General features: G+C 43.0%; 1 protein-coding gene across 2 annotated transcripts in view; it reads left to right on the forward strand.

The window, feature by feature from the left end:
* The window catches only part of OGT (O-linked N-acetylglucosamine (GlcNAc) transferase), a gene marked incomplete at both ends in the record, with an annotated part of 58,750 nt that extends 57,644 nt beyond the window's left edge, over positions 1-1,106 (forward strand). For both annotated transcript variants that reach the window (XM_080718343.1, XM_080718342.1), the window contains one exon: positions 932-1,106. In XM_080718343.1, the coding sequence (XP_080574469.1) occupies positions 932-1,106 (175 nt within the window). The remainder of the gene's footprint in view (positions 1-931) is intronic.
* Between the last annotated feature and the right edge of the window lie 13,664 nt (positions 1,107-14,770).

The following is a 14,770-nucleotide window of genomic DNA, read 5'->3' on the forward strand; positions in this document are numbered from 1 at the left end:
GCGGAAACAGGAGGATCACGCAGGTTCAGAGCCAGCCGCACTTGCTTAAGAGACCCTGTTTCCAAATAAAAGAAAGTATAAAATAGGTCTGGGAGTGTAGCCCGGAGGTAGAAGGGCTTCCAGGAACCCCAGTACCACCAAAAAAAAGAATAAAAAATAGTGTTGGGGCTGTAGCTTGGAGGTAGAATGCCCCTGGGTTTAATCTTGATTTTCAAGAAAAAAAGAGATGAAATGGAGAAAGCATTGTTATTCTTTTTGATAAAATTTAGTTTTTTTTAAATTACCATCTATATATACAAGTGTACAGATGGAACCGAGGGGCATTCGACTCCCGAGCTATGCCCCTTCCCTATTTTTTATTCTTTATTTTGAAACAGGGTCTTACTAAGTTGCGGAGGGCCTCAATAAGTAGCTGAGGCTGGCTGTAAACTGTGACCCTCCGGTCTCAGCCTCCCAAATGCTGGGATTACAAGTGTGCACCACCACGCCTGGCTTGGATATAATTATTTAGGAACTAAATTTTCTCAAAGGATGTGGGGTCAAACTTCATTGTAATTATTAACATTCTGTTGCCTGACCCTTTTTCAGCATTGAGGTAACAGTCTAAGCCAGGCATGGTGGTGCACACTTGTAATTCCAGTACTTGGGAGGCTGAGACAGGATGATCGCAGGTTTGAGGCTAGCCTTAGCTACTTAGGCCCTCTTTCATAAATAAAGAATAAAAAATAGGGCTGGGGTATAGCTCAGAGGTAGAATGACCCTGGGCTCAATCCCAGTATTACAAAAATAAAATAAAGTTTAATCAGAAAATAATGTGAACTTTGGCCATGTATTTTGCCAAAAGGGTGACAGGTATTTGTATGGTCTAGTTCTGAGTTTCTGGGTCTGATTTGTAAACTCTTCTCTCTCTCTCTTTTTTTTTTTTACCCAGCTTAAAGAAAATTCGTGGCAAAGTCTGGAAGCAGAGAATATCTAGCCCTCTGTTCAACACCAAACAATACACAATGGAGCTAGAGCGGCTCTATCTGCAGATGTGGGAGCATTATGCAGCTGGCAACAAACCTGACCACATGATTAAACCCGTTGAAGTCACTGAATCGGCCTAAATAAAGACTATGCACAGGAGAATTCCCCCTATACCTGAGCCTCAACCTTCTGGGGAAAAAGGAACTAGATAAACTTTTTACTCTCTGTACAGTACCATGTTGCAGATGGGTGATGAATAATGGTAATAGAATAGCACAGCCAGACTTGCTTCCTGCACGATAGGGAGAGACACAAAGATGGGAAACTGCTGTTCCACAAGGAATCTCCGTAGAGTTTGCAGCAACCAGGTGGTACATAGGTCTGGAAGGTCTGATCTCCCTTGGTCTTCCATGGGATGGTTAGTGTGGAGGGGAGAGAAATGATTGTCCAGCCGTTTTGTGATTCCATGGATTGATCAAGTCTTCTGAATTACTTTTCTTTATATTTTGGTATTGGAGCTTTTAACAATGTTTGGTTTCAGGTATTTTTATTGATGTGAAGTGCTTTTGATTCTCTTGAGATAAGGTTTTAAGCTAAAATGTCGCTCCCTGGTTTAGTTTCTGAACTTTGACAGATTAACGGGGACTTTGCTGGTGTAGTCTTTTTATAGGTTTTATAAACCACTTGAGCCTATATCAGTCATTTTAGTGTCTGACCTGATGCTTGGAGCTATCAGTGCTTTGTTGGCTTAGATGATGACTCGAAATCTTTTCTGGTCCTGTCCCCATACCTTCTCCCCCAATCTTCTAAAAATTCTCCTGTAACTTAGCTAACAAAACCATGTCTGATTCAGAATGTCCCAGAGTGTTTCTCTTAAACACATCATCTGGTGCCAAATGAAAAATCTTAGGAGTAATCATGATGAAGGCACAGTTGTAGTACTGTCATTGATAATAATAGATTTTTTGTCTAATTTTGACCTATTTCCCGAGTGTTTTACCCTTGACTGCCCCTTCTATGCTGCTTCCAAAAGTGACAGTGTGTGATGAGATTTTTTTACCTTCCTTTCTAAAGTTTGTTTTTTTTTAAAGTGAGTCCTGTTCTTCCTATCTCTTTCAGCAGAAATGAAATCCCAGGTAAGTATAAGTATTCAAATATTTGATTAGTAAGTCGTAGTTATCTCTAATACATTAAGTAATGTTCATTCAAAAATTTGTTATAGGTAAGATCTCTGGAGGACCATCTATGTATACAAGTAATTATTTTTCAGACTTCATTAGGGTATTAGAACTGTCTTCTGGGCCTGGTTTTAAAGTCCGTATAGATTCAGCCTCAGTAGTAGCCAACTGCACTGCTACTTGGTTTCGAGTACAAATTAGACTTTAGCCCTCTTGGAGCTTGAGTTCTCGGTATTAAAAACCATAGGAATAAAATTATTAAACAAAGGATTGGAACTTGGCTTAAACAAGCCAACATATGTTCTGTCTTGCTGTAGTGCACATAAGCTATCCAGTCACTGATCATTCTTGTCTGCTAGTAGTGTTCTAGATTATAATGTCTTTCCAAAGCGCTGAGGCAGTGCACCTATTCTGTAGTTGCAGCTGTTGCCTGAATGTATCTTAGCTGACAAATTATTGAATAATAAGAACTTGAATTTCTGAATGATTCTTACTGGTAACCAAAATCTGAGCAAGGAGTCTCAAGTGTAATTCTGAACCAGAATTACATGCTAATGAACTTTGTGTACCTTTTAGCAATGTAAATCAAGAGACATCAGTTAAGGGATTTCTTAATTTATTTTTTACCTGAAGTATCAGTTAAAGGTTGCCAGCATGGTTGCAGATAAACTGATGTGTGAAGTTCACCAAACTGCTGGATGTGGAGTAGGATAATACACTTCCGATGCCCTCAAGGCTGCGACCGCACAGCCAAGAAACATAGCACATCATTCCTCCTATAGGGATGAACTTTTTTTCTGGCACGAAAAGTAGCTGCTCGGGTTGAAGCTTTGCTTATTGTAACAGGCTTTTATTTCCAGGTAACATGTCTGTGGAAGACTTAATTCTGAATAGAGATATAGATATTACTGGAAACTAATTGTTTTTTTTCTATGATACTCTGCTTTATCAAAAAAAGTAAAACATTTAAATTGTGCTACAGAAATTCAGATGTTGTCTTGCGATCTTGAAACAATAAATGGATGATTTCCCCATAAATATGGCTAGTATGCTTTGTGTCCTGTTGTATTGAGTGTTGGGCAGAATAATTGGGTCATCCGGTGACAAACTCTAAATTTAAACAGTTATAAACAACATGAAAAGAATGGATCCTCCTACTGTAGCAGTAATTTATGTTTTCCAGACACAGAGGAGGGGTGGTAGGGACTGCTTTATGATCTGTTAAGACAACAAAGCCCGAGATCCCTCCAAAAGAATTCATTTATTTTTATTGGTCTTAAAACCACTCTGACTTTTGTTCACTTTTATAAGTCTTTGGGTGGACTATTCTTTTCTTGGCTCTTAGAGACGGAAATATTTTTTCTTTCTTGCACTATGTAGTAGTTGAGCTCAGCCACAAGAGAGGATTCCAGTGCATTAGGGATCGGAGCGAACCATCTGCCTGCCAGTTTTATGAACGATGGGAGGGAAAATGTTTTCAATAAAATGTTAGGTGATTTACTTCTCAGTCTCTCTTTATTGTGCCCTCAAAACCCTAATGTTGGGTAGTTTTTGTTAGGGCGACTCCCATTGTCTTCTGTTTAAGAATATTATCAGCTAGTTCCCTTCTACTTCAGCTCTTCCTGCTTTCAGTCAAGGAGTTGGTTACTCATCTTAAAGAGACTTGGGAGCCGGGTGTGGTGGCGCACACTTGTGATTAAAACCTGAAGGAGAGCCAAGGATAGACTGTATTTCAAAGGATGAGAAAACAGCAAATGTAGAAACTTACCCTAATCATGGAGTTATAGACTTAAAATATTCCGTGTTATGAGAAAAAAATGCATGTGGGGTGCCAGCAGTCATTGGTTGCCACCCACGTCTTATTCACATCTAACAGCACTAAGAGAGAAGTAACAGTAGAATACAAGATTGAGCCGGGTGTGGTGGCGCACGCTTGTAATCCCCACGTTTGGGAGGTGGAGACAGGAGGATCGTGCAGATTCGAAGCCAGCCGCGCTGGCTTAAGAGATCCTGTTTCCAAATAAAAAATAGTTCTGGGAGTGTAGCCCGGAGGTAGAAGGGTTCCATCCCCAATATAAAAAAATAAATTGACGGTTCACCCAACCCGAGAGACCAGGATGACCTTGACAAGTGTTTGGGACAAATTGTGATCAAGATCACAACATGTGCATCATCTTGAGTCTCCACAGAATAAATGTGCTGTCTGTCCTCGTTTGTATCAGCTGGTCCTGCCATTCTAGAATTGTGAGGCTATCTCTCGGGAAAAGTGTCATTAATAGCATGATAACTTCTGTGGGTTCTTGGCTTTGGTGGCGAAAAGAATTTAAATGTGCCATTCAAAGATAAAGGCAGAGGTTTTCATTTAAGCAAAGTAAGCATACATGTTCAGGGAAAACATGGATGGACCGCCTCAAGAGAGCACCAGATCTTTTGCAATCCCTTTTTACAGGGTATCTAGAAAGGAGCTGACTAAGGGGTTCAGGGGAGAACAGATGGTGGCCTCTAAAGCTTTCTGGTTAACAAAAGGGCCAGGACTCCTCAAGAGTCTGAAGTGGAGATAGGGCTGTGGGGGTGTGGGGCTCCATTAACAAAAAGTATGACTTTGAGGATCTTCCTGGAGGGGAAGAGAACTTTGACAAAAGGTGAAGTTCTCAGGTTTTAATTGCCTCAGGAATTTTCTGAGCCATCCTGTTTTAAAAGAATGCTACTGGGTTCCATCCCCAGTAACACACACACACACACACACACACACACACACACACACACACACACACACGTGTGGGCCTGACTTCTTAAGAATAACCAAGCTCTCTTACCTGAAGATTTCAGATTTTAAAAACCTTATCTTCTTTCCCTTCACAACACATCTTTCTACCTAAAATTTTATTTCTTCTACCTTATCAGTGGCATGATACATGACACTGGGGTGACATGACAAGCTGCCAGACCATAGTGTCAAGTATCCTCTGAAATAACTCCCTGTTGCCTCTGCTGCCCTGGAGCCAGTGTACAGTCGCTAGATAAGGGCCTACAGACCCCTGCTCTGATGTGTAGAATGGGAGCCTTGTCCTCTCTGATTTAATTGCCAAGTGTCTAAAGCTTAAGGCGCTGTGCTATGTAAATATTTTGTGAATTTAACACTGGTTAACTGTCATATTTTGATGCCAACAAAGTTTTAGGGATAAAATAGTATCTGGCCAATACCAAGCGACTATGCCTGCAAGAAATGTGTGTGAAGTTCTGTATGTGAGGAGAAAAAAAATAAAAGTAGTTCTGAAAGTACTAGAAAAGGAGGTTTTGCAACTAGTGCTATTGGAATTTTCTTTTATTAAAAAATATTGAAGAGGGAGGAAGATGGTGGCAGCTGCAGTTGCAGTGAGTTGAAGGGGGCCCTGCCTGTATGGCCGGGCAGGTTCACTGCGCCGGGTGTCCCAGGAGACCTCAGTACTCTGGGTCACTCTGCTCCTCTGTGCTGCGCTGGGGGCCAGGGTGTGCTTGGAGCAGTGGATCCCACTCTCCCTGATGAGGCTGTAGGCCTCTGCTTTTGGTGGGGAGATAAAATCCATTGCTGCTAGGGAATCGGGCTCCCAGCTTCTGCAAATGACCCGTGCTGTTTTCTCCTACTTAAAATATGGAAGGAAAAATGGGACCCATTCTCCTGACCACGGTGATGGGGACCAGAACCTGTTGTGTGGCGAGCCGGGTCTGGAGCCAGTGAGGCCGGGCCCGGAGCCTGCTGTGCGGCAAGGCCGGGTCTGGAGCCAGCGGGGTGAGGCCAGGTCTGGAGCTTGTCACGTGGCAGGCCTCGGACTGAGACCTCCACAGCAAAGGGCCAGCAGGTCCCTGCAACTGTGCGGCCAGGAAGCACTAGAAGCTGCTGCTGCCTCACCTCATCTCTCAGCAGATTCCCAGATCCAAGTGACCTCTATTTAAAAAAATTGGTTGTGAGTGGATCATTTTGTCAAAGTTACTCACCTGGCTTTCAGAATTTCAGTAAGTGTTGAAATTAAAAGAAGGACTTCCAAGAAAGAAAGAAACTAATTGATCAGATGTGGAGAAACAGAAGCTCTAATACATTGTTGGGATTGCAAGTTGGTGCAACCACTTTGAAGATCCTCAGAAGGAGGAAAACGAACTTCCCATATGATCCAGCAAGACCACGTCTGGGTATCTACCAAAAAGAATGAAAACCACAATACCAAACTAATGCATGAGCAACCATGTTCATAGCTGCACAGTTCATCATTGCCAAAATGTGGAACCAGCCAAGATGTCCTTCAACGAATGAGTGGATTTCAAAAGTATGGGATATGTACACAGTGGAATTTTGCCCAGCCATAAAGGAGAACAAAATTATGGCATTTACAGTGAAATGCCACAAAAATAAGAAATCAGATGCTTTTCTTAATGTGCAAAATATTAGGGAGAAATGGTAACAGGAGGAACTCTAGATGAAGAAGGGACAATATAGAGGAGCAATGAAGGTGACATATCTGAGGGGATAAGAGGGAGGATAAGGGAAGCTAAAGCACATGATGTACTTAAACATATCAAAGTCAATCAGGAAGCCAAGCATGGGTAGGAGGGAGGGGGAGGGAAGGGGTTAGGGATTGGGTAGGGGCTGATTGGATGATGTGTGCATGTATATCTCCACAAGTTTCTTTATCCCATTAAGATGTATGACTACAATATATCAATAAAAATTATTTTAAAGAATTGGGATCACTGTATAACTAATTTCCTGTGAACCTGGGAACATTCAAGCCAAATATTTTGCTTGTTTCAGAATAGAGCTTGGTGTGGTGGTGCACGCTTGTAATCCCAGTACTTGGAGGACTGAGACAGGAGGATCCAGGTTCGAAGCCAGCTTCAGCTACTTAGGCTCTCTGCAACTTAGATCCTGTTTCAAAAGTAAAGAATAAAAAATCAGGCTGGGGGTGTAGCTTGGAGGGAGAATGTTCCTGTGTTCAGTCCCCAGTACCACAAAAACAGACTTGGAGCTTGGCATGGTGGTGCACTCTTCTAATCCAAGTACTTGGGAGACTGAGACACGAATGTCTCAGTATTTATTACTAATTAAAATGAGAAGGAGCTGAAGCCCCTTACACCATACTTAGGAGGCTGTATACTTTTCCCTCCCCTCTCTCTGCAAATATGGGAACTGGCAAAGGAAAAAAAAGCAAATCTGCAGCTGTGAAGAAGGCAAAGCAGGCAGTTACCATGACAACTGAGATAAGCAGGGCTGCTGATAGACACTGAGTCTTAAGGGAAAATTTCAAACTTTGTAGCTTAGCTCGATTTCAGGCAAGGCTGGCCTTTCTCTCTCTCTCTCTCTCTCTCTCTCTCTCTCTCTCTCTCTCTCTCTCTCTCTTTTTGCGGTACTGGGGATAGAACCCAGGGGCATTCTACCTCCGAGCTACAACCCCAGCCCTATTTTTTATTTTATTTTTTTATTTTAAAAGAGGGTCTCACTGAGTTGTAAAGAACCTAAGTAGTGAGCCTGGCTTTGAACCTGCGCAATCCTCCTGTCTCAGCCTCCAAAATGCTGCGTTTACAACCATGTGCCACCACGCCCGGCTTGGCTGTTCTAATAAAGAATTAAAACAAAGAGCTAAGGAAACATGTGTCCTTTCATGTAGATGTTAACAAAGCTGACTTCAAATTAAACTGATATACTGTGTGTAGCAGCACATACTTGTAATCCCAGGACTTGGGAGGCTGAAACAGGAGAATGGCAGGCTCATGGGCTGCTTCAACTACTTACTGGAGGCCTCACAACTTAGCTAAAACCTGTTTCAAAATAAAAAATAGGTTGGGGGTGTATCTCAGAGGCAGATGCCCCTGGTTTCAACCCCAATACTGCAAAAATAAGAATAAAATAGTGCTGGGGGTATAGCTTGGAGGTAGAATACCCCTGGGTTCAATCCTAAATACAAAAAAAACAAAAATAACAATAAGAAACACCTGACACCTGTATTCAGTGGGTGGCAACAAAGATAAAGTGGGATAAGGTCTGTATGTCTGTACATCCAAGCCTGGGAAAGATTAGATAAGCGGCAGAAGACTCACTTTAAGATAAAAGATTTCAGGAGAGAGCAGTGATCTGCCATGCCCCCTTCTCTGACACTTCCTCCTTCTTTCTTCCTCATTCTCTCTGCTTATAATAAGTCCTATTTTAAGCCAGGCATGGTGGCACATGCTTGAAATTCCAGTACTTGGGAGGCTGAGACAGGATCACATGTTCATGGCCATCCTAATCTATTTAGGGCCTCTGCAATTTAGTAAGACCCTGTTTCAAAATAAAGAATAAAAAGTAGAGCTAGGGGAGTAGCTTGGAGACAGAATGCCCCTGGGTTCAATACCTAATAACACACACACACACACACACACACACACACACACACACAATTCTACTCTGAGTTTGAATTTCCCAGCTCATTATTTCTAGATCAGTTGAGGAAAAGAATCCCCCACATTGGCACCAAAACTGTAATATATTTGGCACCCAAAGTGGTGCTTTCAAAGACGTTGACCTTGGTAAATCTACTTGATTTCTCTCTCTCTCTCTCTCTCTCTCTCTCTCTCTCTCTCTCTCTCTCTCTCTCTCTCCCTTTCTCTCTCTCTCCTCTCCTCTCCTCCTCTCCTCTCCTCTCCTCTTTGTGGCACTAGGGAATTGAACACAGAGGCATTCTACCTCTAAACTACACCCCAGCCCAATACTATTCTTTAATTTGAAACAGGGTCTCAGTAAGTTGCAGAAGGCCTCACTAAGTAGTTGAGGCTGGTCACAGATTTGCACTACTCCTGTCTCAGCCTCCCAAATACTGGGATTACAAGTGTGCACCACCATACTTGTCTTCTCCAGTTTTAAATGTTTTATGAGTTTATGCATTTTTGTGTATGTGTGTGCAAAATTCCTGTCCTTCAATTTCGTGGACCAAAGTGGTATAGAATTTGTGTGCCCTCTCTGCCCTGGCTACCCCATTTGTAGATGGCAAGGGAAATGCACCAAACCGTGCAGATTCAAGCGACATTGGCGTAACAGCCGATCCTGTCCTTAGAGGCCTGGTGAGGGCCTTTGAACTCAAATGCAGAGCTGGAGCTCGATGGTCCCTATATTTTCCTTCTCTTTCTCCTCTCTCTCTGTGACAGGATCTCCTATGGATTTATTATGTAAACTATGCTAAGAATGTAATTTACCTCTCCCAGACCCCTTCAAGATACTGAGGGTAAGAGCGTTGCTTTTAAAACCAACTGCTAGCTATGAGATTTACAGGGACATTCTGTCTCTTTATCTCTTTTTCTGGCCAAAGCCCATTCTCTCTTAGAAGATGAGTGCTTAAAAGCACTAAGATAGGGCCCACCTTTTAGTTAATATATCCCATTCCTGGGTCAGAGGGAATTTAATTTGCGTGTCCAGAGAAATGCACATGAGGACTTGGTCTCCCATGTTTTGAGCACTCCCACATTTCATGAACTGTGGAGTCCTTCTGAGATACATGTTGAAAAGAACAGGCTCTGATGTAAACCACAGACAAGTGTTTTAGGTAGACCTGATACACTTTCTGGGCCAATCTTTTGACTTCCTAAGTTTTTTTATTTTGTACTGGGGATGGAACCCAGGGGCATTCTACCTCTAAGCTATACCTCCAGCCCTATTTTTATTCTTTATCTTGAAACAGGGTCTCTGAGTTGCCAAGGACCTCACTAAGTAGCTGAGGTTGTCCACGAACCATGATCCTCCTGTCTCAGCCTCCCAAATGCTAGGATTACAAGCTTGTGCCACCATGCCTGGCTCTCTCCCTAAACTTTTGTTATGAATATAAACTCTAAACTCGTTCTGTGGAATTGTCTTGTTTTGTGCTCTAGATGAGCTGATCTGCCAAAACAGTTAACTGTTGATAGAGAAAAGAGAAGGAAGGTCATGGGGAGCTGAGCCATGTTGTATCACTGCCACTACTGCTGGTCTCCATGGCTACGCAGATGCAGCTGACATAAGAATGAACAGCTGCAGCATGCCTCCCAAGCTCAGGTTACTCTGCTAAGAGGAAATAGTCAGAACTGAGCTGCTTGGTTCTTTAAAGAATTAGTAGAACTACCATTGGTTAATTTCTGGCCATGGTGATGGGTCAAACCTCCACCCCTCATGGTGTAACCAGAAAGAGAACAAAGGGAAGCTTTTCAAATTTAATATGTATGAGAAGGGAGGTGTTGGCTTTAAAGCCACTCTTGTGGGCCCATGCTGCCCCTGGCCCCTCCTATGGGGTGACTGATAACATCTCACAAGCTGAATAAAAGACTTCTGCCTTGGTTGGATAGATGCTTAAAGTTAAGAATGTTTCTTTTAAAATCTTATAAAACAATTCTAATGTGACTTATTCTTTTACACTCTAAAAGCCAATTCTAGAATTCTAGGGCTTTACATTCTTACCACCCTCCCCAACAAAAAGGAAAAGACAAAATGAATTTACAACAAAATATAGCTCTTGACTACCAGAACTTCAGCCTTTTTTCCTGACCTCACGAATTTTTACCTGGGTTTGTGTTGCATATATTTGATAGGTTAGGTCCCCTCCCCTCCTCTCATGGGCCCCTGCAGCTGGGACAGGAAACCCTGGAGCCCGGGAAGACAGAAGTAGAGACATGGCAGACTCCAGATTTTGCGAGAGGATCGGCATTCTCCCGCCTCACTAGCCTCCACCTCCAGACCCTGCTATAAAAATGCTCTCACCTCTTCTCTTGGACGCAACTCTGATGACCAAGAGGCCTCACCCGGGAGTGCAATAACATGCCTGCTTTTTACATTCTGCTGGCTGAACCTGTCTCCTGCTCTTTATTCCCACACAATGTTGACTAGGATAATGGGGGGATGCCTGTCTCCTGCTCTTGTCCCCACCTGCAAATTAGACGTGGGTAACTGAAATTCCAAAGTGGACCTCAAGTGCCCTCTGGGTTGTCTTCTAGTTAATCTTCAAACCTTGGGGCTATTGGAGGACTTATGCCCTAAGCGCCTCCATTTCTAATGCAACATGGTGTAACCTCAGTAGGAATCAGACAATGGCTCTCAATGGCCATAAAATGGAACTCTCGATTTTAACATCCTGACTGATCTCAGCAATTTTTGTAAGCAATCTGGCAAATGGTCAGAGATCTCCTATAGCCATGCTTTTTTGTCCTTGCACTCCTGACCCTCCCTTTGTTCTCATTGTTCTACCACACAAGTCCTGCTGTCTTGGGAAACTTTTGCCTGCTCTCCCAACCCCCTGCTTCAACAGCCAAACACTTACTGACACTGTGGAGTCACGGCCACCATTTTCTGACTCCACTGAGTCACAGCGCCACCTTCTGATTCCACTCTGAACCACAGGATCTCTCTTTACCAACCTGACCACTGCCTTATTCTTAACATAATCTCCCCTTTCCATGGACCAACACCCCATCTTCTTCCCCACCCTCCTCTCCCTTTCCTGCTCTTCCAGTTTCCTCCATCTACCCCTCACTCCCAGGTCACTCCACCCTCTGTCACTCCTCCATTGCTACCCCACTCCAATCGGCTTCTCTCTCCTCCTCCTTCCTCCCTTAAAGAGCCTTCCCTCACCTGTCTTTCCCTGTGAGCTGTTACAATGGGACAGCAAAACTGTACTAGTGTGAGATGTAGCCATGAGTTCTTGTTTTAGCTATTTTAGAAAATAATAGCCAGAACACGTTTTGTTGTATGCTTAAGCAATTTTACTATTACAAAGGCAGAAAAATAGGACAGGAAGCATTATAACCAAAGAGATGGTGTAATGAAGTGACTTGAAAGTAAGTTACTGAAGTTTTTGAATATAGAAGTTTTTATAAAGAATTTTATCTTGCATCTTTGCTTCATCAATCATCTTTCTGACCCGACATAGATGTTGATCTGTCGGGCTAAGTCTTTTTATTTTTTTTGTGGTACTGGGATGGAACCCAGGGGCTTTTCTACCTCCAGACTATCCTCCAAGACCTATTTTATACTTTATTTGGAAACAGGGTCTCATTAAGTTGCTGAGAACCTCACTAAGCAGCAGAGGCTGGCTTTGAATCTGTTCCATCCTCCTTTCTCAGCCTCCCAAGCGCTGGGATTACAAGCATGTGCCACCATGCCTGGCTGAGGCAAGTCTTTTGATGTGATGATTTCTTCCTATAGGCCCACCCTGTCTCCAGTACAGACTCAAGCCTTTTGTTATGCCCCAAAATGCTTAATTGATTATTGAAGTCAGGGATCTCTTGAAGGCTTATGGCATCCTCTCACATCCTTGGGGAATTTGAGCATGTCCTAGAAGTTATTCATTATGTAAAACTTTTCTTTAGAATGCAAAAGCCCTGGGCTACCTCTATTCCAGGAACTCTGTAGGGTTCCTCCTCTGCCTGAGTGCCTGCACAGCACCCAAGCTCTGACCACTTTCTATATTTTAAAATTAATGTCAAAGCATTTGAAATCAATACATTTTGAAATTAGTACCAAAGACACTTCCCAACACCAGCATAAAGCTGTCATACTCACTCCAGGGACCCACCCTTGCTTCTGGCCCCTTCTGTGAGGTGCCTGGCACAGAGGAGTTAGTCCAAATCCATGTTCCTTTTCCTTTCCCAGACCTATCACAAATTGAAAAAAAATAGGTTTATTCTCCTCCAACCCGTCAACATTTATTAAAGGAGTCTCATTATCTTGTCAAGGTATATGATCTCACTTGGCAAGGATCTTTATATAATTTTAATCTCTACCTTAACCCCTGATGAGATTAACTGCATCTTAGGGGCTGCCTAAGAATGGGCTGATCAGGCCCATCGAACTGACCCTACATTGCCCACTGGGGCAATCGCTGTCTTCTCCAAAGATTTTCACTGGAATTACCAGCCTACCCCCAACCAGCAAAGAGAGACTGAAAAAGAGGGACTATGATTCTGTGCCTCCTTGATGGCATGCAGGCCAGCTCCCACAAAGCAGTTAACTATGATAAACTTAATTAGCCAGGGCCTAGATGAAAACCCAGCTGTTTTTCTAATTCAGCTTCAGGAGGTGTTTACCCTCTACACTGGCCTGGAATCCTCTGCTGATGTGGGATCTGTAGTGCTGGAAACCCATTTTATTGGAGAGTTTGCCCCTGATAAAGCCCAATTGTTGGTGTCAGAGGTGAGATACTTGGGCCTACACCTCATTCCAAACACCCTGGGCCTAATTGTTGACCAGATGAAGGCTTTGTGAGACTTGCAACAACCTACCTCGGCCCATCAAATCCAATCCTTCTTAGGCTCTGTGGGATTCTTTTGATATTCTGGCCAAACCACTATACGAGGCTACCAAAGAAACCTCCATTGGCCCCATTTCCTCACCCTTGTCCATCTGCTGAGCCTTCCTGCCTCTCCAGGAGGCCCTTCTAAAATCCCCTTCCCTGTCTTTCCCCAATCCCACAAAGGCCTTTATACTATATACCAATGAAATGCAAGGGATAGCCACGTGGTGCTCACCCAACCTTTGGTACTGACTCAAGCACTGGTTGCCTATTTGTCTAAACAGCTTGACTCCACTTCTTGTAGGTGGCCGCCCTGTCTTTGAGCTCTGGCAGCAGCTGCCACACTTACTTACCAAGGAAGTTCTCAAAATTTTTCTTCAGCAACCCCTACAGGATTTTCCCTGCATAGGCTCAAAGACCTGCTTTCTCTCTCTCCCTGAGCACTTCCTCTCTTGTCCCCTTCCTGCATCCAGGAGCTATAATTGTTATCCATGGAGAATCCTGACATCAAATTATCCGACTCCTCAGCACTCAACTTGGCCATTCCTCCAGGCTCCCACCACCTGAGTTAAGACTAAAGAGCTTTAGGCGATCACAGTGAGTTCTCAGACCCAGGCCAGATTTAAGGCATTACCCTTCTCTTCCTGCCCAAGGTCCAAACATTTAGCTAGGGTGAGGGGCATATCCGGGCTGCTCCTAAAGCGTTTCTTTACTCAATATTCAGCCTGATTCTGGGGTGACCTCCAATTCTCCCATTCTTAGTTTTATTAGAGATTTCAGCTCTGTTAAAAAGGAGATATAATGTCAGGAAACCAATTTTTTTCTCTCTTTTTCTGGCTGCACTAAAGTTACTGCTCAAAGCTTTTTTTTTTTTTATCTCTACCAGTCTTAACTAAAATGTAAACTATTAAAAAGACCTGTCCAGACTGTATTAAAAAATTAGACTTCTGTGAGATGTGATTAAATACAAAATGCATTGCTTTTAAAGTTCTTTTTGAGCCGGGCATGGTGGCGCACGCTTGTAATCTCTGTGCTTGGGAGGCTGAGACAGGAGGATCGCACAGGTTCGAAGCCAGCCTCAGCTACTTAGTGAGGCTCTCAGCAACTTAGTGAGACCCTGTTTCCAAAGAAAATATAAAAAAGGTCTGGGAGTATAGCCCGGAGGTAGAAAGCCTCTGGGTTCCACCCCCAGTACCACCAAATAAATAAATAAATAAAGTTCTTTATTTCTTTGACAAAATTAATGTTTTAAGACACTAGTGATGCTTATCTGATGTGGTTTTCTGTGGTAATATATAATACAGTTATTAAGTTATACAATCAAATATGATATGCATTGTCTGTATTTTTATTCCTTTTGCAAAATTA

Source organism: Muscardinus avellanarius (assembly GCF_963383645.1).
Source record: "Muscardinus avellanarius genome assembly, chromosome: X".
Taxonomy (NCBI): Eukaryota; Metazoa; Chordata; class Mammalia; order Rodentia; family Gliridae; genus Muscardinus; species Muscardinus avellanarius.